The sequence below is a fragment of the Caloenas nicobarica genome, chromosome 12 (genome assembly GCF_036013445.1).
Source record: "Caloenas nicobarica isolate bCalNic1 chromosome 12, bCalNic1.hap1, whole genome shotgun sequence".
Lineage (NCBI taxonomy): Eukaryota > Metazoa > Chordata > Aves > Columbiformes > Columbidae > Caloenas > Caloenas nicobarica.
The window spans coordinates 13544766-13564069 of NC_088256.1; the positions used below are offsets into that span (position 1 = coordinate 13544766).

Consider the following 19304-nt stretch of genomic DNA (forward strand, 5'->3'; position numbering starts at 1 on the left):
GCAGCGGGAAACCGAGCGCCAGAGCCCCGGGTCACTGAAAAGGAGCAGTCTCCAGTGAATAATGAGCCTTCCCGAGGCCTCAAAGTGCCAAATTCTGATTTCTGGGACTGGAGGCAACTTAAAAAAAAAAAAAAAAATTTAAAAAAAAGGGCAGCTGTAGGGAGGTGCTTATCCAAACCCGTCTGGGGTGAGACTTGCAGCACTGGTCCTGCCGTAGGCCCAGAGAAAAACTTTCCCTTTATAGAAATTGTTTCATAGTTGTTTAGCATCAGCAGGTATTTTATTCTGAGCCTTTTTTCCTGACAGATCTGCATGTACCCAACAGGCTGGTATTGCTGAGGAATTATTTCACATCTTTAAAGGCTGCAGAACAAACCATACAAACCTTCAGGTGGATTCTGGAACTACTACAGGCTATGGCCACCCAAAAGTTCAGGAGGATATGCTTGTTTAAAGCTTGTTTTTCACCATTTACTGAAGTCACATGACATGTTTTATAACCAATAAAATATTATATATATTTAAAAAAAAAATCTTGTTAACGCAGTCCACATAACACTGTTCCCCACGCCGAAGTGGGACAAGAGAAATGGGAGCGCGGAGTCGCCCCGGGTGAGCACGGCTCACTCATCCGAGTCCAGGTCGCTGTCCCCTGCGATGGAATGGAAGTCCTCGCTGTCCTCCTCGTCCTCGGACAGATGGACCTGGCTCAAGACGCTGGGCCCACAGCGCTGCTGCTCCTCCTCCTCCTCCTCCTCCGAGATCTCGTACCCTCCCATGCTGCTGAAGCTGGTGTCTCTCGTGTTGGATTTCGGGTCTGGTTCTTCGTAGCTGCCGTAACTAGGAGAAAGGAGATGCTGTTACTGTGCCATCGTTTCAAAACGGCCGCTGATACTGACGGTTCTGTATTTAACTCCTGTAAAAGGTCCCTGGTGTGAAATCCTTGTGGAACACTCAGAGCCACTGTGCACTTTAATTCTGTGAATGGCCAGCTTTTAAAAATAAAACCATTTCTCCTGATGAAACAATTGTCTACCAGCCTCCTCATCCCACTCCGATATACTCAGGGCAGGAAAAACGGATCGCTCCAACACGTTCCATCTGTCACCTTTAACACAGACAGCCCCTTATCATCTCCTCCAGCGTTTTCTGTTGACTTTGTCAAGGCGCTGTGCTGGAACGACCATTTGCCTGACCCAGCACCTGTACGATTATTTATTAGGCAAATATCAATAATAGTATTAAGGGCCTGAATTCCATAAGCAGAAAAAGAACAGAGGAAGAGTAGGTCAATATTCTCTCAAGTGAATGCAAAAAATAAAGCTGATATTGCTGTACTTGTCACCTTCTGATAATGGAACTCTTCCAAAATACAGAATATGTATATTTCTATTCTTTTGGACTTCAACTAAGCAGTTTCCTTTCAAGTAAGGAAATGCTTATTCTTAGAGGAAAAAAAAACCCACAAAGTTAACCAGCTAAATAATCCTTTAACTTCAAAGGCATCTTGTAGTTTCTGAGACAACCTACAAAAACCTTTATTTGTCCTGCCTTCAAAAAACACTTTGTAGAGGAAATCATCTAACTTACAAGAAATAACTTTTAAAAACATTTAACTAACATTTTTGTTAGTGAAAATCTAACAGCAAAGCCAAATTACTGTCGGTAAGAAGTAAATGGCAATTATGGTAATTATGGTTGCAACACTAAACACAGTGACAAAATAAAGATATATTCTTCAGCTTTATATGATAAACATTTCAGAAATCTTTAAAAGAAGGGGTTATGTTTTGAATAATTATTTTAACAAGATTCTCAGCTCTAATTACCTGATATTACTGTCTTCCATAACATGAGAGGTTTCCCCAGCGTCTCCTTCATAAGACATCATGCTTTCTTCATTGTCCATGCCCATTCGCGTGTTCTCTTGAAGAACATGAGGTTGTTTAGGTCTCACTGCATTGGGCTCCACATCGGAGTCGCTGCCACTCTCACTCAGTTGGATAGCTGTGGAATGAACCAACATCTGGTCACAAATCAGCAGTTTTGTTCTGTCAGTGACTTGCCCATTGTCTTTGTTTAAAAGCTACAATATTGACTGGAAGGAATGTCTTCAAAGTGGTGTCTCCACAAGGCAGCAGAAAAGGTTATCTAGGAGGTGATGCTCCTGAATTCTGATGTTATTCAAGAACAATCTCATTACCACCATTACCCAAAAAAGGCCTTATTTGCTTGTCTACTCTGAATAATTCCTCCTTCTTCCTCCCTAATGATTTTCAGAAGCCATCGCTAAATACCACTATAAGCTTTTCTGCACAGCAAGTTTTCTTGTAAAACAGGGAAACAATCTGAAGAACCTCCAGACACCTCTTCCAGTTCTTGATAACATTGGCCACACTGTTTCACATCAAAATAAACACTGTGCCTTTACTGAACTGCCCATTGCTGGCTCTGCACACCAAATCGTGGTCCCAGCCTTTTCAGAACCATTTGCAGTTTCACTTTATGAAATAAAAGCAACCAGATCTTGCCTTAACTCTGCTTTCTTTTGTGTCCATACTTACGGCATTCCTATTCCATTCTGTTTTCAGTTCCATTTATGTTCATCCAATTTTCTCACCTTGCCCTTTGGTCTCTTTTCCTTTTTGAGTACTAGACCACCTGGCCTACATATCCCAGTTATGCTCTATGCTCTCTACTGCACGTTTTTGTGATGGAAGCATGAGAAGATTAGCTGGGTTTGTGAACAACCGGTTGCTATTCAACCTTTTAGAAAAAAAAGGACACCTACATGAGAAAGGATTATCTCCCTCTTCATCACTCCCATCATCATCATCCTCTCCATCCGACATGAGCAAATCTTCATAGAGGACACTGGCCTGGGGCTGCTGGGCTGATCCTTCTTCTTCATCAGCAAGGTCACCATCTGCATCTTCAACTTCCTAGCTCGTACAGAACAGGAATAGTGAAGATCAAACAACATAAACTACTGCTGCCATTTCCAGCACACACCTATTATTTATCCCACTGTTCATTCTGAAGTATTTACTCATTTCATAATGCTAACGTTTCAAAACTACATTCAAGAGTCTCACTATTGCTATGAATACTGCGATCTTTCAGGGTGGCAGACAACCCTTACGCTATGGAGACTTCTACCACAATTATGCAAGTCAACGCGTAGCCTGTGGCTGGGATTTCTGTAAATATACTCACTGGGGCTGGAGTCTTAGGTTTCCCATCATCATCGTCATCAAACCCTTCAATATCTACGTCAGAGTCTTCCTCACCCAGCCTACCTCGACCCTGGCGCATCTGAATGGGGAACACAAACAGCGATACCGTTGAGGAAGGCACTACTGGACAGGAACCAAAGGGTATGACTGACATCTGGACCACATTGATGGGTGTGGGTGTACGGGGCAGGAGGGGGGAGACGAAAAGAAAAGTATACGTATATCACTTTCAGAGCAAGGATCCTCTCTCTTTATTCTAAGATTGGAGAGCACGCAGTTTCTACACACTTTTATCCTGATGTGCTCATCCCTGAGAAGGGAATCTCCAGCCTTACAGCACCAGAGTTCTTTGTTTACCTAGCTATTTCTGGAAAATACCACTAGATCTTAAGAAATGCTTATTTTCACAAAATATTTTAAAAGCACATGGCAGTTTCCAACAAATCTTCTCCTCCCCTTCTCTCCCCTGTTCTTCCCTCAGTCACCATGAATCCAAGGTAGAGAGGACATGCAGATTCTGTCCCAAAGACTATAAATTGAAAGTCTATAGAAAGCTTGAAGACTTCAAAATCTAGAAGGCATTCTCAAAGCTACAGACAGCCACAATACTAGATGGAAACATTCATATTCAATCTGTTTGTCTGGATTGTTCAGAATAGCTCTCACTAGTCTCTCTGGTACCACCTTCGGTCTTGTGGCTCTTCTCATTTTTTATTTTATTTTAATGGTTATATTACTGAATCTCCTTCTGCTATTCCTTCTCCTCCAACAAGTCTTTTTTGTTTAATACAGAATAAAGACTAATAAAAAAATGTTCTCTGGTTACTGTAACAAGTAATTTATAATGACTGAATACCTTTAACCTGTCTGCTTTTTTTTTCCTTTACAACTGTGAAGTATCTACAGTCACAACCATCTCTTCCTAGGTGTTTGTACAGCTTCTATTCATAACTGGATGCAACCATAATAATCTCGTTATCATCTTCCAAATCTGTAGAATATAGTTCACCATTTCGCTATTCAGAATCAACAGGAGATTGCATATTAGCCCTTTGTAGCATGAGTCACCAGGTTTCTACTCCCAGAAGTAGTGAAGCAAACAAATATCTGGCCTTAGGCAGATTCTTCTGCAGCTTTTGATTCTCTGTTCTTTGTTTTGCAGTGTCTCAATTCCCAGTGCTGTTTAAATTTTTCCTTTTCCCTCAGAGCAGTCAAAATGAAGGAAATTCCATAACTTTCAAAATGGATTCCCTCCTCTGCTTGGGAAACCTGCTGATCTTTGTCACCTGTTTCCTACAAAGTAATTGCCTCTTTTCAGTAATTTCCTTACACAACCCAACTCTCCAACCACATGAAAAAAATCACAGAATCATAGAATACCAGGTTGGATTCTGACCTGAGTTCCTCGCTTCTCTGGGGTAGTGATGGGAGTGTCCATAGCAGACAAATTGCTCTCATCTTGATAGACTGAAGCATCATGTGACATACTGAGGGAAGTGTTGGTGTCATAGAAATCAGGTGGCTAAAGTATATGTGGAAATAGGAGACATAACATTCTCAGGCACTGAACTGAGACTAGAACAGTATCTTGAGAGGCAAGACTGGGACTTCAGGACTAAATGCAAAAAGCATTTTTTTGGCATGGTGTTTATATTATTGAAGACCGCTTAATCAAAACAAGCTATTTATTCTTTAAAGAACAAACATGGTAAAATGCAATAGCTCACAACCTCAGGTTTGAAGATTGCCAAACAGCAGATTTTAAAACAGAAGTCAGTACTTCCACGCAGTGCAATCCTACAGAGGCCAAAATCGTAAAGGGACTCCAAAAGGATTAGACAGATTTATAGAGAACAGGCCTCTCTGCAGCTCATGAATACAACAGTCTAGATGCAACACCAGTTTACGGTGCCTGAACAGCCAACTGCCAGGAGCAGAGAGGCTTCGGTGAAAGAAGGATCACCGCATGTTTGCATCCACTTACTTCTGGACCCTGCCAGAGACAGAATATTTGATTACATCAATCTTTGGTTTGACTCATCAGGGCCCTTTTCATTTCCATTCCTACAAAATGGAAATGGTGTTGCAACCACAAATGCTGCTATTAGAACTGGAAAAAGTCTATCACATATGAAACACCATAGCAAAGCTTCAACTTACAATCAATTCTATGTAAATCACTGTCTCAAGAGTCTCTAAAGCTGACAAAAGCAAAAAAAAAAAAGCGGGGTTTGGATCACGTGTTCTAAAAGCCAATCTGTAGCTTGCATGCCAGTTGACCTCTGAAGAGTTAATGAGGAACTACAGGTTAGGATTTTGACAAAATGCCCTTATAATACACAGCTTATATATTATTACAATCCTGAAAGTGTTAAGAGCAGCAGCAATACTGTTTAAGCAAAACAGGCTTCCTAAGAATTTAAGCAGACATGTAAACCAGACAGCTCTACTTGCTGCATTTGCTTCTTATCCTGGAGTCCAACTCCTGAAGACGCATATGGGGAGATAAACATTAGTCATCACAACTGCATTTGAAATAAAGGGAACTAAAGCCAAGCAACCATCACCAGGCCTGCCATCTGTGACAGCTCTGGGAGCGTTACCTCCAGCCAAGAAGGGAAAGGGCAGCCTTTAGATGGCAAGTTGGAGGAAGAAGCTCCAGAGCTCTCTGCTTTAGCAACCACAGAGAAGGAGCAGACAAATCACAGGCAGTTCCCTGCTCAGGCCTCTTCTCCTCTCTCCTGATCAACGTGGAAAAAATCTGAACAGGTAATACTGCTCTTGGGAAAGAAACCATCAGATACAGAGAAGAACGGTATTTTTGTCCCTCATTCTCTGAGGTACTGGGATCATCCTTGAAATGTGTCAATAGTTTCAACCACTGATCTCCAAAGACTCCCTTGCAGCCCGACACTTCCCATTGCCAGGAAGGTCTTTTTCTACGAAACTCAGTTTCAGTATTCCCAACCCATTGAATTCAATCATCACTTCCAGCAAGTTCTTTCTAGCTTCCTTTTTTTTTTTTTTTTTTTTTTTTTTGGTGGGGAGAGATGGATGGAGTGTGTTGTGTGTTAGATATTGCCCCAAAATTGTTTGCTCCAGCCATATAATCCTGGTATACCTATTGCCTAAAAATAATTTAAACTCATTTTTCTCTTAAAAATAATCTTTATAAGATGCTAAATTGTTCCTTGGACTTCAAGCCCCTCTTTTCTGCTCTGACTCTGCTAAAACTAAATGCAGCTTTCCAGATGTAATCACACCAGACTTGCACAGAACAGAAAAGTTATTGGTCTACAATCGGGATGAAAAACTGCAAAGAAAGCTTTGCTCTGCCATTCTACATTGGGCATACAACATTTGAATTTCAATCATTCAGTTATTAGCAAAGATCTTTTCCGAGGCTTATGAACTTCAACAGTTTTCCAAATATACAAAAGGCACATCTCAGACACCAGGATGACATTGCCTGGACCATTACCTAAGTTATCAGGCAAATTCCAAAGGCAATTTTCTTTTTCAGGAATGAACTTGTCATTCCTGGTGAAAATTTTTTACTGATGTTTTTAAAAACAACCAAACAGCCTGAGGCAAGAAGCGGCATTAAAAAAAAAAAAAAAAAAAGCCTAAATGGCTTATAAAACTTTGCCAAACTGTAAACACTGACAAAGCAGTCTGTCATACAATCTCCAGTCACAATTATGCTTCCAACTTGGTCTATAATACATACAAAATAACTGACATACCCAATTGTTGCTATTAAAATAATAATGACGAATTAAAAAATGTATTTCTATTAGAATCAAAATAAATAAATATAAAGAATCCCACCAAAGAATGCAGAGGAGCTGTACTTCGCTGACCATATTAGGCAGTTTCTTTGCTCATAGCAATAAGCCTCTTCAACACTGCCCCACCAAACAGCTCTCTGGCTTCTCAGCACCACAGTATCAATGTTTTCTCCTCGTGTGCTCCTTACCCTTTCACGGCTTGCCTTCTGGGGATTTCTAACTGCTACACGTGTGTCTTGGTTTCAGCTGGGATCGAGTTAGTTTTCTTTCTACCAGCTGGTGTAGTGCTGTGTTTTGGATTTAGTATGAGGAGAATGTTAATAACACACTGATGGGGTTGTTGCAGGGTAGTCAAGGACTTTTTCAGCCTCCTGTGCTCTGCCAGGTGCACGAGATGCTGGGAGGGAGCACAGCCAGGACAGCTGTCCCAAACTGGCCGAAGGGCTGTTCCTGACCATATGACATCATGCTCAAAACTGGAGTTGGCCCAAGGGGGGCAAATATCGCTGTTTGGGAACTGATGGGCTATGGGTGTCATGAGTCGTGAGCAATTGCAATGTGCATCACTTGTTTTGTATATTCTATTAATATTATTATTTTCCTTCGCTGTCCTATTAAAACTGTTATTACGTAAACCCACAAGGCTTTTTTCCCCTTTTGATTCTCTCCGTCATCCCACTTGTGGGGTGGGGGTATTGAGTGAGCAGCTGCGTGGTCCTAGTTGCCAATTGTGCAGTCTTTGAATTTCCAGCCAACATTCAGTTGTACCTGCCTGTATACAGCCCATCTTGAGACCAGTTTTGCATGTTGCTTGGGAAATTACCTTCTTTGTCTAGGTAGCTCACTCCCTGAAGCATCATAACTGCTGCTCATCTTAATCCTTAAAAAATAGCTGTGAGCACACCATCCAACAAGATACTCTACTAAAAGACAAACTGCAGACAGATGAAGAACATCCAGGAGATTGAAACTAGAAGAAAGCAAAAACTTTTCTTGGTCACTTGCCTGTGGAGTGTAGGGACCAGGGGTCATAGGATCAAGACTTTCCAGATCTGCCTCCTCTAGTGCTGCTTCCTTAGCAGTAGAGATGTCTCTCTCAAGTTGAGTCAGGTGCTCATCATACTAAGAACAAAGAAACTTGCTAAGGTTGCAGAACAGAAAATTCAAACATGCAAAAATATTACACTAGAGTTGTCCACATACCTCAGCTAAAGTTTGATAACAGATGTTTACAATCTCCTGGGCTGTTTTTGTATACTGACTGTCTGGCCCTGTAGTGAGAAACAAATCTCTTTATGCATTCTGACATTTGCTCAGTTCCAGCTGCTGAGGCAGAAACACTGGTTTTCATTACACAGCTTGCATGACACAGGTCCCTAAATCCCAACACCTTCTGATCTATTAATAGGAAGAAATAAAAAGTAGGGTTCATATTCAGCTAATAAAGAGCAACCAGTTTGTTCTAGCATTAAAGATATGATTTAGGAGACGGGAAGGTTGTACCCTGTCAATCTCAAGGAAATTCCCTAAAATCACTGAAGCAGAGATGTGCAGCGAACAAGTAGAAAATCTTCCCCAAATGTAACTGCCCCATTCAGCACAAGGTAATAAATAAAGCACCACGTGACAGTGAAAATGTCACTGTTTAAACATCTCTTTTCTCAGCAGGAAAGGAAAGCAACAATCAAGCTCAGGATTCACAGCTTCAGGCTTTGACAGCACTACAGAACAGGGGCCCAGATGTATTCATTTAAGTACAGAAGGCAGCTGAAGCCTTATTTTCACCACCTACCATTGTACTTTATGCTGTTGGCAAGGATGAGGTTAACATCATCCAGGAAAGTCTCTCTGTTCTGGTACTTGTGTTTGGAGATATTCTGGAAGAGATTGTCACCCAGTAAGTAATCAAGTCTAAACATGTCTCAAGTGGCTTCTCAGTACAAGCTACACACCTTGCGGATAGTCTCCAGATCCATTGGATTAGCAATCACCTTATAATAATCAGGAACAAACTTTTTGTTAACTGGATGATGAAATGGCCAAGACTAAAGGAAAGAAAACGGACAAGTTTAGAAAGCTTCTGTGCACAATTTTTAACAGTTTGAGGTACAAATTTCATAAAGCAAGTCTCCAGAACTGATTAACACCCAAAATGTATGGAAAGTATTTATCCCAAGGCATCTTGATTCCAATCATTTAGCTTCAGGAGGGATGCAGAAGAAAGATCTACCAGTTGGATTTTTAACTGGGCCTGCCGATACCCATTTGACAGTAGAAACATGTAATATGAAATAGTAATGACTTTTCTATTTAATATCACTGTTTCCTCCACAACACGACTGCAGTGTCCAGCAAGAACACTCATTGCTTGTACAATAAACAAAGAACATAAACCTATGTCTGATCTCTCAACAGGGTCTACACGTACCAGTTTAACAGTTCATCATGTTGTGATGGCATAGAAAAACTCTAAAATCTGCTTCTAAACCTCAGATATCAGAACAGGTATCTGAATAGAGAATGGAACCAACGAAGTTTTAAAAAGGGCAGGCATTAAGCCCTCTCTCATTCAAGTCTAACCACTCTTGTTCCTTCCTCCATTCAGACACAAAACACATAGATGAGTAACACTGAAGTCTTTATCTGTGCTGTTTTATTTGGTAAGCCTAAGGCTGGAGGGGTTTTTTGTTTGGAGTTTGTTTGGTTTTAATACTAATGAACTAGTACAAGACTTGGGTAAACCTGATAAATTAGAAATCAGCTTGTGTTTCATTTGCACCTGAAAACTGCAGCTTTGCAGAGTGCTTCGAGATCTACCAAAGCAAGTGCTTAATCAGCAGGAGAAGAGTACGTTTTACAATGACCATGCTTAATGAAAATCAGTGACTTAGTACTCATGGGAGGCTGACACAGGCACTATCCAGGAGTGAGAGCAGCAGGAAGAAAACCTGGAACCCAACCTTCACTTCTGGACCTTTGCTCCAGTGAAGGGGGTGAGTACAGGTATGTCTGTGCCAGTCAGAAAATCACAGGCTAGCTCCCTGACAGAGCACTTTTGGTTGTTTGGTTTGGTTTTTGGGGTGTGTGTTTGTTTGCTTTTTGCGGTGCACTAACCACCACAGTGTAACTATACAGCCATGGGACTATAATCTGCACATCACACACACTCTACTCAAACTACATACATCTGGAACTGCCATCATCTTTTGAGTGACAATGTTATCCAAAATGAAGGAAAAGGCCACTTGATCATCATCATCCAGGAGGGGATTAATTGCTTTTTCTAATCGAGCCAGTTTATCTTCTTTCTGCAATAAAAGTAAGGAACTTCAGTGGCTGACCCTAGATTAGTAACTGTTAGTATCAGGATAATCTGTCCCAAAGAGACCCTCATTCAGCTTTTTATGAAGACACTTGGTAAATAAGAGGAGATAATAGTCTAGATATAAGAAAATGCAGTTACTTAGAAGAAACTTAACTGAAAGGAAAAATTACTAAAAGAGAACTGGTCCTGTTTTAGCCAAAACCAGGACACGTACATACAAGATAAAGTAATCAGAGTAACAAACAAGCATCTGTTTTTTGAGAAAAACTCCTACGTGAGCTGTTTATAATTATAAAAGTTCAAATACACTGCAGGGTGGGGGGAGGAGTTCTCTTATTCTTCTAATCTCCGTAAAGCCCTGTGTTTGACCTCCTCGCATCTTCTATCTGCAAACTCCACAACCACCCCGGCCATCCCGCCCTCTCTGCTCTGATCACAACTCATTCACAAGACTTGCCTCTTTCAGCTTTTCATCACACAGGTCCAGCATGGACTGAGATATCTGTGTCAGTGAGTGCTTTGGCCCTGCAAATACACAGAAAGTACAGTGAGATACTCCAGCCTGAGTAAAAAAGGCCAATTATGTCACAATATTAATTAATCTTTACTCCTAAAGCATCACTGATTATATTTCTAGCACAGTTGGGAGTATATCCTCAAGTATACTCTCAATACATAGAATTACTAAAGTTTAGTATAGATTTTATATAAGAAAAGCTTATTTGCAGCAAATATTCACACTTCTGCTATACATTCTGTTAAGGTTTGGAAACCCTATCACAGGGGTGTCAAACTCATTTTCACCAGGGGCCACATCAGCTTCCCGGTTGCCTTCAAAGGGCCGAATGTAATTTTAGGACTGTATGAATGTAACTACTCCTACATTTATACAGTCCTAAAATTACATTCGGCCCTTTGAAGGCAACCAGGAGGCTGATGTGGCCCCCGGTGAAAATGAGTTTGACAGCCTTGCCCTATGGGAAAGCAGCTGTGCCTGGGGAACATTGGTGTCTAAGCCCTCCATCTTTGCCAAACTTCCAGAGTATAAGTCATGATATTTCTGTTTCCTCCACTAAATCCAGTCAGTGAAGCAGAACAGCTAAGGCAGGCAAGATGGACATTGAAGGAATATTCAGAAAACCACAGCTTTAAATAATTTCACAATTCCTCAGACATGGAAACAAGTATTTGCAACAGAACTATGAACAAAATCTCATTTATTAGGATAAAACAGGGACTTAGCTGTCAAAATAGTAAAGGAAGCAGTAAAGGCACAAAACCAGTGCTGTCAGTGTCCCCCTGAATGCTGCACAGCCCAGAGAGATTGAATGCAGCTGGGAGGTTTTTGTAATCCATCAAATGGATACTTTTTGGACAAAGACCTTTCTATCAGCAGTCACAATACAGCTGACCTATAGTTGCTCAACAAATCAGCACTTTTCCCCAGCAGATACATGCTCTGCTGCAGAATCTACTCTTTTTTGGTTTTTAACTAGCTTTCTGACTTTTCCAAATGGGGCAAAAATTATTGCAACTAAGAAACAAAAATATGCAAAATCATTACGGTAAACTCTATAGAATGCTGCATGCTCCAAGGCAATGCTTCAAGAAGTGTGAACTACTTCTATTTGTATTGAAAGATTAATTAACTAGAGCATAATATTGAGAAAATAAGCTCACAAGTATCTCCCCATGGATCCATGTCTGAAAGCAAAACGGAAGGACACTCATACTGTAGCCTGCTGAAAATAAAGTTTTGCTTAGCTTCACTCTGTATGAAGGCGATATGCAGGACTTTGCTTCAGTGCCATCTGATTTAATACAGGCACCAGTGTCTTCAGTCATCGAGAGGTCCATAGTTGAACTGCAGTTCCTACATCACAGTTATTGTCAAATGCTACGGTCCACTTCTTTCTTATTTATGATTAAGCTCATTAACCTTAATACAGTCTTCCAGGTATATCTGGAAAAACCTGTTTACTGTTGCCATCTGACAGTGAATTTATTCTGCTTTTCTGTTGCTTTCGTTATTTCTAAAAGATCCACGCCTCATGCATGTACAGCGTATTAGCAGAAACGCAGTTTCCCTGCATTGTCAATAGCCTACCATTGTACGTCGCGCTGTTCTTAACAATTAGTTCCAGATGTTCCCTGAACTCTTCTCGGGATGGGTACTGCCGCTTACGAACATTTTCACGCAGGGTCTGTAAATCCATGGGCCGAGTAATGATCTTATAATAATCTTTGACAACTTTTGGATTTACAGGTGTATGAAAGGGGTAAGTCTGAGGATAAAAGAAAAAAATGCATGCTTATTAACACATTACTAGCACAGGTAGTCTCAGTTTAACCTCCACAGTTGAATAGGCACTAACATATGAAACCTTTACACAATTAGTTCCTTAACTGCATCAGGGAAAATATGCTAAGCCCCATGGTAGCTATCACTTTCCTCTACAAAATGTTCTTTAATACCATTATAAGAAGTAAAATCTCACAAAGAATTCTCAAATGGTATTTTTTGTTAAGCAGCTAAAAGTCAAGAAACAACTTTAACTTCTCATTTCAACTCAAATCTTCCATTTAATCCTTTGATTTTGCAAGCTTCTGGTAAAATCTGGTCAGAAGCGGTGAAGCACACAATTTTCTCCAGTGCCACTTATATAAAAGTATTCCACGTTACTACATCAAGAGTTATACATATTTTTCTGGTTTTGGTGGGGTGGGGGGGGGACGGGAGGGGGGACACACAAAATCACACCCCAGGCTTTGAATATGTATCCATACAGAACTATTTGACCTTTTTTTCTGATATGGATGTTTTAATCTCAAAAAGATTCTGAGCTGAGGTAATTTATGAAATAATGCACACAAACTGTGTGCAGGGCAGGGGAGAAAGGAGTGGCACACCACTGCTCTGAGAAAAGCCTAGCCTAATTTTGGCATCTACAACACATAACCTACTTCAACCATATTGCTCAAGAGACAGGCTTTTGGTCTCATAGCTTAAACTTACATTAGGAAGATCCCTTATGTCATTGATGATGCCCTCCAAGATGGATGACAGCGTCACCATGGGATCTGTTCGCCGTCGGTGGATAGATTTATGAGGACGCTAAAGAAATCAGAGGAAGAAAAATTAAGGCTGTTCCAAGATACAAAATATTTATCCACAGAAATCCTAGGCAATTTAGCTTATTCATTTAATTATCAATTTACTGGGCAGGTAACTGTGCTGGATGTAGAGGAAGCCCAAGAGTAGTAATGTAACTGGCCAGCAGGTACAAACAGAAATAGAGAAGCTGCAATCAGCTCAGTAACACTTTCACTCACATTCAGATAATCGCAGTGAACGGTTGTCCCTACTCGCCGCTTCTTCTTTGGAGGAAGCTGCTGTTTAGGAAACTTCAGGACCAGTGATTTCCTGCGAACCTCATCCGCGCTAGGTAAAAACAAAAAAGCGTAATATGTTCTCCAGCCTCCTTGTGAATCAAGACCATTTGTCCCTCAGTATTGGCTCTGGCCCCATCATACCAAATACACAAACGAAATACTGTAGTAATAGTCTGTGTAAAGCCCTGTCACTGTATTGCTGTGATTAATATACGTATCAGTATTCTGCACTAAACTCTATTTTTTTTTCTTACTACCCATCAGTATCTTTGCTTCTTCCCTTACCTCTCAATCAGTTGTTTTCCCAGGACAATTTTTGTTCCTTCCACTTTGATGAGTTCTTCATTATCATTGTGAATGACTGTTTTCTCCAGCTCTTCCTCCTGCTCCTCTGTCATTGCAACAGGATTAGAAGGTGGGGCATTTGTTTGGTAGTAAAGAGGGCAGAACTTATTAGTCCTCATATGGCCAATTGCACCACATGCTCCACATTTTAGCTGCAAAAATATAAGAAAGATGACAGATCAGAATTCATACATAGACTCCCAGTTTAGAGGCAAAGCATCATTAAAATCCCCTTGTCAGACCTTTCGTACATCACTAGAACAGAAAACTTCTGCAATACCCAAGACCTGTTAATGTGCTTCACATACAGATATGCTTACTTTCAAGTCTGGACGCTCTTTCATCTTCTTGGGTTTCTTTTCTGGCGGGCCCTTGAGTTTCTCTTTTTCTTGGTTCCTTTTTAACCTCCGTAATTGTTCCTGGATCCTGCGCCGCTCCTTCCGCATTTCCTCACGGTGCTGTTCGTCAAATAAAGCAAACTTTCGTCTGGAGGAAAAAAACCAAAAACCACTAGTTTTTCATCTAAATTGATAGTTTACCAGGTACTCTTCTGCCAGGTCAATCACTGCACAATATTCATAATACTCTCCAAATGGACAGCCATTAAATCTCTCTCTCCACACAATTACAGTGCTGGGCTTCTACCCTCAATTCTACGTTTCTTCATACTGCCAATAGAATGAAATAGTCTACAGACAAAGTTCGAAAAAAAAAATCATATAGGCCTTACATGAACTCTTCATCCTTGGTAGTACGTATTCGGCAGTAGGCATCAATAACAGCGGGCTTCCGAACTGTCTCACACCTCACATATTCTTTCCCATCCTCATCTCTAAATGTGCGATAGATTTTGAGGCGGCGGCCAGTGGCAGAGGAATTAAGGCTGGTTACAGAGGCAGTGTCATCATCTTTGTGAGAGTTTGCTGAGGCTCCTGAAGCTGATGCAACAACAGAGTGTTTTATTTAATTTCTTTCACACTGTAGAAACATCATTGTTTAAATACACCAGATAGTTTTGGCTTAAAAACTTGGAAGACATAAATTCAGGAAAACCTAAGCAATAAAAGTCTCTCCCTTGCTTTTTCATGTTCTCTTACTGTGACATGTATCACTCTGAAACGAAGGTAAACTGCTATATTATCCACATGGATTATAAAGCCAGAACAGCTACAGTCAACAAGGTGCCCAAGTTCAAACACTTTTACCTGCCAGTTAGGGATCTGTCAAGTTCTCTTTTGGAATGCACTTAAACGCGTCTCCTGGAGATCCAAATTGGGCAGCTGCCCAGTTACCTCCCAAACATGCTGCTACAGCACACAGTATAACAGACACTGCTATCAGTCTACATATTGTGCCTCTGTTTCATATACATGGCTGTGTTTACACACAAGATCCAATTAGAGTACCATAAGTTGCAGGAACTATTTGTGAACACTTCTCGAGAAAACTACTCAAAAACAACCCCCATCCCCCCTCCAAAAAAAGGAAAACTTAATCAGCAAGCAGCAGTGTATATCTAAAATAATAACAGAGTTTATAGTTCAAAATAAGCAAAGCTATGGGGCAAAGAAAACACTTTAAATGCATTTTCAGCCACTAACTGCTCAGGAGAAGAAAGAAGCCCCAGACAAGGATGTTTGTATATTCTCCCTATGAGGAATCCACACTCGCCTCTGAGAGGCCAGATCAGCACATTTTGCAGCCTGACACTAAGTTCTGCATCCCTTCCCAGACACATTCTGGTGGTTGCAGTTACTTACATAGCCCCTTTTTGTCTCTCCTGTCCTTTTTGCCCCTCTCTTTGTCATTGCCACTGTCTTCTCCCAGGAGCATCCTTTGCAATTCCTTTCGTTCCTGCTCTTCTCTTTCCCGAGAGAGCTGAGAACTAGTTTTCTTGTTCTGTAACATATTCTCAATATTCTTTCCCATCTCTTCAAAGTCACTGTCTTCAGCTGAGCTGCTATCCGTGTCTGTTGACAAGATCTCAGTAGATTCCAGAACCCTGAAACAGGAGGAACCTTGAAAGTCAGTTAGGTCCCCCCACCCAAAAAAAAGCAAACCAGCCTGTTACCTTCACAGAAATACAAAGGTAAAAATCACACAAAGGTTTGAAAATTAATGTTGCAAATCACTACTACAAGAATAGGCATAATATATTCCCTCCTCAGTCCTCCTGTAATCCCCATGTCCAAAAGATCAATTGCTCCAAGCCAATCTTTTCCAAGTTGATCTCTTCATCAACAGTACTATATTTGCTCCCCCAGGGTGGTGAACTATTGATCAGTGGACAGCAGAACACCTCATGGCAGACTATGAAAATCATTCTACCTTTCCAAAAGGTCTGTGCCACCAAGACAGTAAGGCTAACCCAGAAGTTTCTATTAAGGGCCAAACTCTCTTTCTCAGTGCTGGATTTTGTGGGCCCAACCAGTTGAATCAACATCTTTACCATCACATATCAGTGAGCCCCAGGCACACATAGTTCTGGACTTTTTAAGGTGGGGACTGGGTGGAGTTCAAGGCTGTAAACACTGGATAAGAACTTACTTATTTTGTAAATCAAAGATGCGCTGACACTCTTCTTTGTATCTCTCCTGATGTTCTGCTACAGAAAACCGAGACCCACGTGCAAATTTGCTCATAGGACCTTCCCCCGAACGAGCCTGCTCTGTGGACATCGTACGTACCACATCGATCACTTCCCACCGGGACAACTTCTTTATCTGGAAAGAGGAAGATGGACTAGAAATGGCTTTAGAGATATACAACTGAGGCAGCTGACTGTGGATTTCAAGTCCATTACACACAAAGTCAGAGTAGATACGTTTATGTCCCTTTCACCTCCAGCTGCTGAATCTGTTAGTGAAGAGAACTCTGCAACCTGCTCACCTCTTCTTCGGGCACTCCAAATTTACGCAGAAGCTGTTTGGCATTTTTGAGAGAAAGTCGTCGCAGATCAGCATCTGTCCCAGTCACTGTCTTTTTCACTGGCTGAGGTTCTTTATCATCCTGTTCAGAGGAAGGTGCAGCCTATTAATGTCATCACATAATAGTCTTTCCTAGGCTCATCTTCAGATATTTTCTCTTCCTAATGCCCCATATTTAATCCATTTCTCTTACATGACTTTCCAGTTACTGCTCCTTGTCCGACCCAACCTTGGGAACTGTACCTTCTGCTGAGTTGGTTTGTTTGGAATCTTCACATAAGAAAATCCTTCACCACAACCAGTAGGATCTGCTACACCAGTCACTTCTAGGAGGCACTTGCCCTTCATAGCAGCAATGAAGGCTCGTGTGGTGTTCCACGGAGCTGTGCGCACCTGCCAGCAAGAAGAGAAACATGTCCTCACAATCCTGACACTGTCAAGCAGAATTCCAAGCTTTATATTTTGTATTCTTCCAGTCATACTGAGAACTTTTCAGTGGTCATAATGAGGGTCAATTCCACTTCTTGATCCTTTAGCAGCCCTGATAAAACCTCTAAGAAGAAACAAGGTGCTAGACAACTCACAAAAGGCATTTAAGGCAAAAAGCCTCATCCTGAAAGGACATGGCAAGAAGGATCCCCAAACACAGGTGTAAGCTTGGCAGCAGAGTACCCAGGAAAGTCACAAGAATGTTTGATCTACTGAATCCTACTTTACATATGTCCTTTATATTTAAAGATCTCATTTCTCTCCTGCCATGCAGATTTATATATTGGCATGCATACTCATACATCACTCTGACAGTACCTCATCATCAATCTTCATTTGGAAATCCTCTTCATTCTCCTCTTCCGGCGCAAAGAAGGATTTCTCCCCATAACCTGCATCCTGCAGAGAAATATTAGGAAAAAATGAGAACCTGAAGTCTTAAAAAGGTTACTGGAGAGAGAACTAGAAGTGTATTATGAATCTCCTGTGGAGATTTGTCATGCTGAACAAGCACGCTTCCACAGACACTTGTTTGCAAAATTCACTGTGACCTACAGTATCACAGACATCAAACTGCCCACTATTTTGACAAAACTCCATAACTAAATATTGCATTTGGCTTCAAAAAAATAACCAGTCTCTCCCATAGCCACATACTGGTTACTTTCTGCTGTAGAGCTCCAGGTAGAAACATAAGCCCTTTCTCATACCTTCCCTTTACTACCTCTGAGCATAGCTAACTCAATATCTAGATCATAGGTGGTAAGAATATAATGTCTCTCCCTTCAAGAATTTAACTCCCTTTTTACAGAGCAGAAAACTTAGCAAGCTGCCCAGTAGTCAGGGCCTAATTTTCCTAATTTACAGCAAAATCAGCTTCAGGCAGAAGGTGTTACCTCGCCTCACCCTTCACTTGCCAGTAACTTGCCTTACAGCCTCCAAGGACCATTTACCTTCAGTCGCTGCTCAGCTGCAATCATGCTGTAATAAGCACAGCACTGTTCCGGGGACACCATCGCTCTGATCTCTTCCTCTGTTGGCAATCTGAAATCTGGCTTTAAAACCCACCAGTTTGAGTCCATCCCTGAAAAATGCACAGATCAAACACTGATTAGTTTCCCACAAATGTTGGATGCCATCATAATCCTAACTGTATTTCAAGATTTGCTGCAAGGCTGGCAAAAGTAGCAAGTATGACAAATCTGTGACACTTAGACCACTAAAAGTGACAGGCTTTTTCATTCTGCATGTCTAAATCAACATCTCCTAACTCAGTGTGTTATATCAGGAAACTCTCATACATTCATGCTCATTCAATGTATAAACTACATTCCAAAAAGCATCTAATCCATCTTTCACTTCCTCACCTCAAACTACTTTTCCCTGTGGTTGTATTGCAACCTGTTTATCATTCTGCATACACAAAAATCAGAACTCCAGCTCTCAGAGCACTATGGGACTCATGAAGATGGGACAAGCTTCTACTGGCATGCATTTGCTTGGAAAACACAACATAGCCATACACAGAGGGGAGGGAATGTCTGTGTGTTGGTGTTGGACATTGTTACTTACGAGTAAACCATTGTCCAAAGAGATATTAAAAAAAAATATGCCCAAACTGTAGTTATTTATCACCATCAAGCAGACTTGTGCCAAAAGAAAGCGCACATTCGTAAAAATTAGAACAAAAAAATATCAGATTACATTTCAGTTCTTCAAATAGATGTTTTCAAAAACCATTTATGAGGAGGCAATGCTGTGTCCTCCTGCTCTCTTGGAAACTCCAAGAGCAGCAAAG

The 19304-nt window shown here is 41.0% G+C and overlaps 1 protein-coding gene across 6 annotated transcripts in view; it reads right to left on the reverse strand.

Annotated features, from left to right (window-relative positions):
• Window positions 1-270: 270 nt before the first annotated feature.
• Window positions 271-19304, reverse strand: part of TAF1 (TATA-box binding protein associated factor 1) — a 33305-nt gene continuing 14271 nt past the window's right edge. For 4 of the 6 annotated variants that reach the window (XM_065643379.1, XM_065643377.1, XM_065643376.1 and 1 more), the window contains 23 exons: window positions 18460-18590; window positions 17825-17905; window positions 17261-17410; window positions 16980-17099; window positions 16638-16813; window positions 15851-16092; window positions 14821-15028; window positions 14411-14576; window positions 14031-14242; window positions 13686-13794; window positions 13369-13467; window positions 12460-12637; window positions 10810-10877; window positions 10213-10335; window positions 8980-9072; window positions 8820-8904; window positions 8231-8298; window positions 8033-8149; window positions 4633-4758; window positions 3217-3315; window positions 2792-2942; window positions 1830-2007; window positions 271-840 (listed from right to left, as the gene is read on the reverse strand). In XM_065643379.1, coding sequence (XP_065499451.1) covers window positions 624-840; window positions 1830-2007; window positions 2792-2942; window positions 3217-3315; window positions 4633-4758; window positions 8033-8149; window positions 8231-8298; window positions 8820-8904; window positions 8980-9072; window positions 10213-10335; window positions 10810-10877; window positions 12460-12637; window positions 13369-13467; window positions 13686-13794; window positions 14031-14242; window positions 14411-14576; window positions 14821-15028; window positions 15851-16092; window positions 16638-16813; window positions 16980-17099; window positions 17261-17410; window positions 17825-17905; window positions 18460-18590 — 3197 coding nt within the window. In that variant the 3' untranslated portion in view covers window positions 271-623. The remainder of the gene's footprint in view (window positions 841-1829; window positions 2008-2791; window positions 2943-3216; window positions 3316-4632; window positions 4759-8032; window positions 8150-8230; window positions 8299-8819; window positions 8905-8979; window positions 9073-10212; window positions 10336-10809; window positions 10878-12459; window positions 12638-13368; window positions 13468-13685; window positions 13795-14030; window positions 14243-14410; window positions 14577-14820; window positions 15029-15850; window positions 16093-16637; window positions 16814-16979; window positions 17100-17260; window positions 17411-17824; window positions 17906-18459; window positions 18591-19304) is intronic. The other 2 variants (XM_065643380.1, XM_065643378.1) reach the window with 1 other exon arrangement.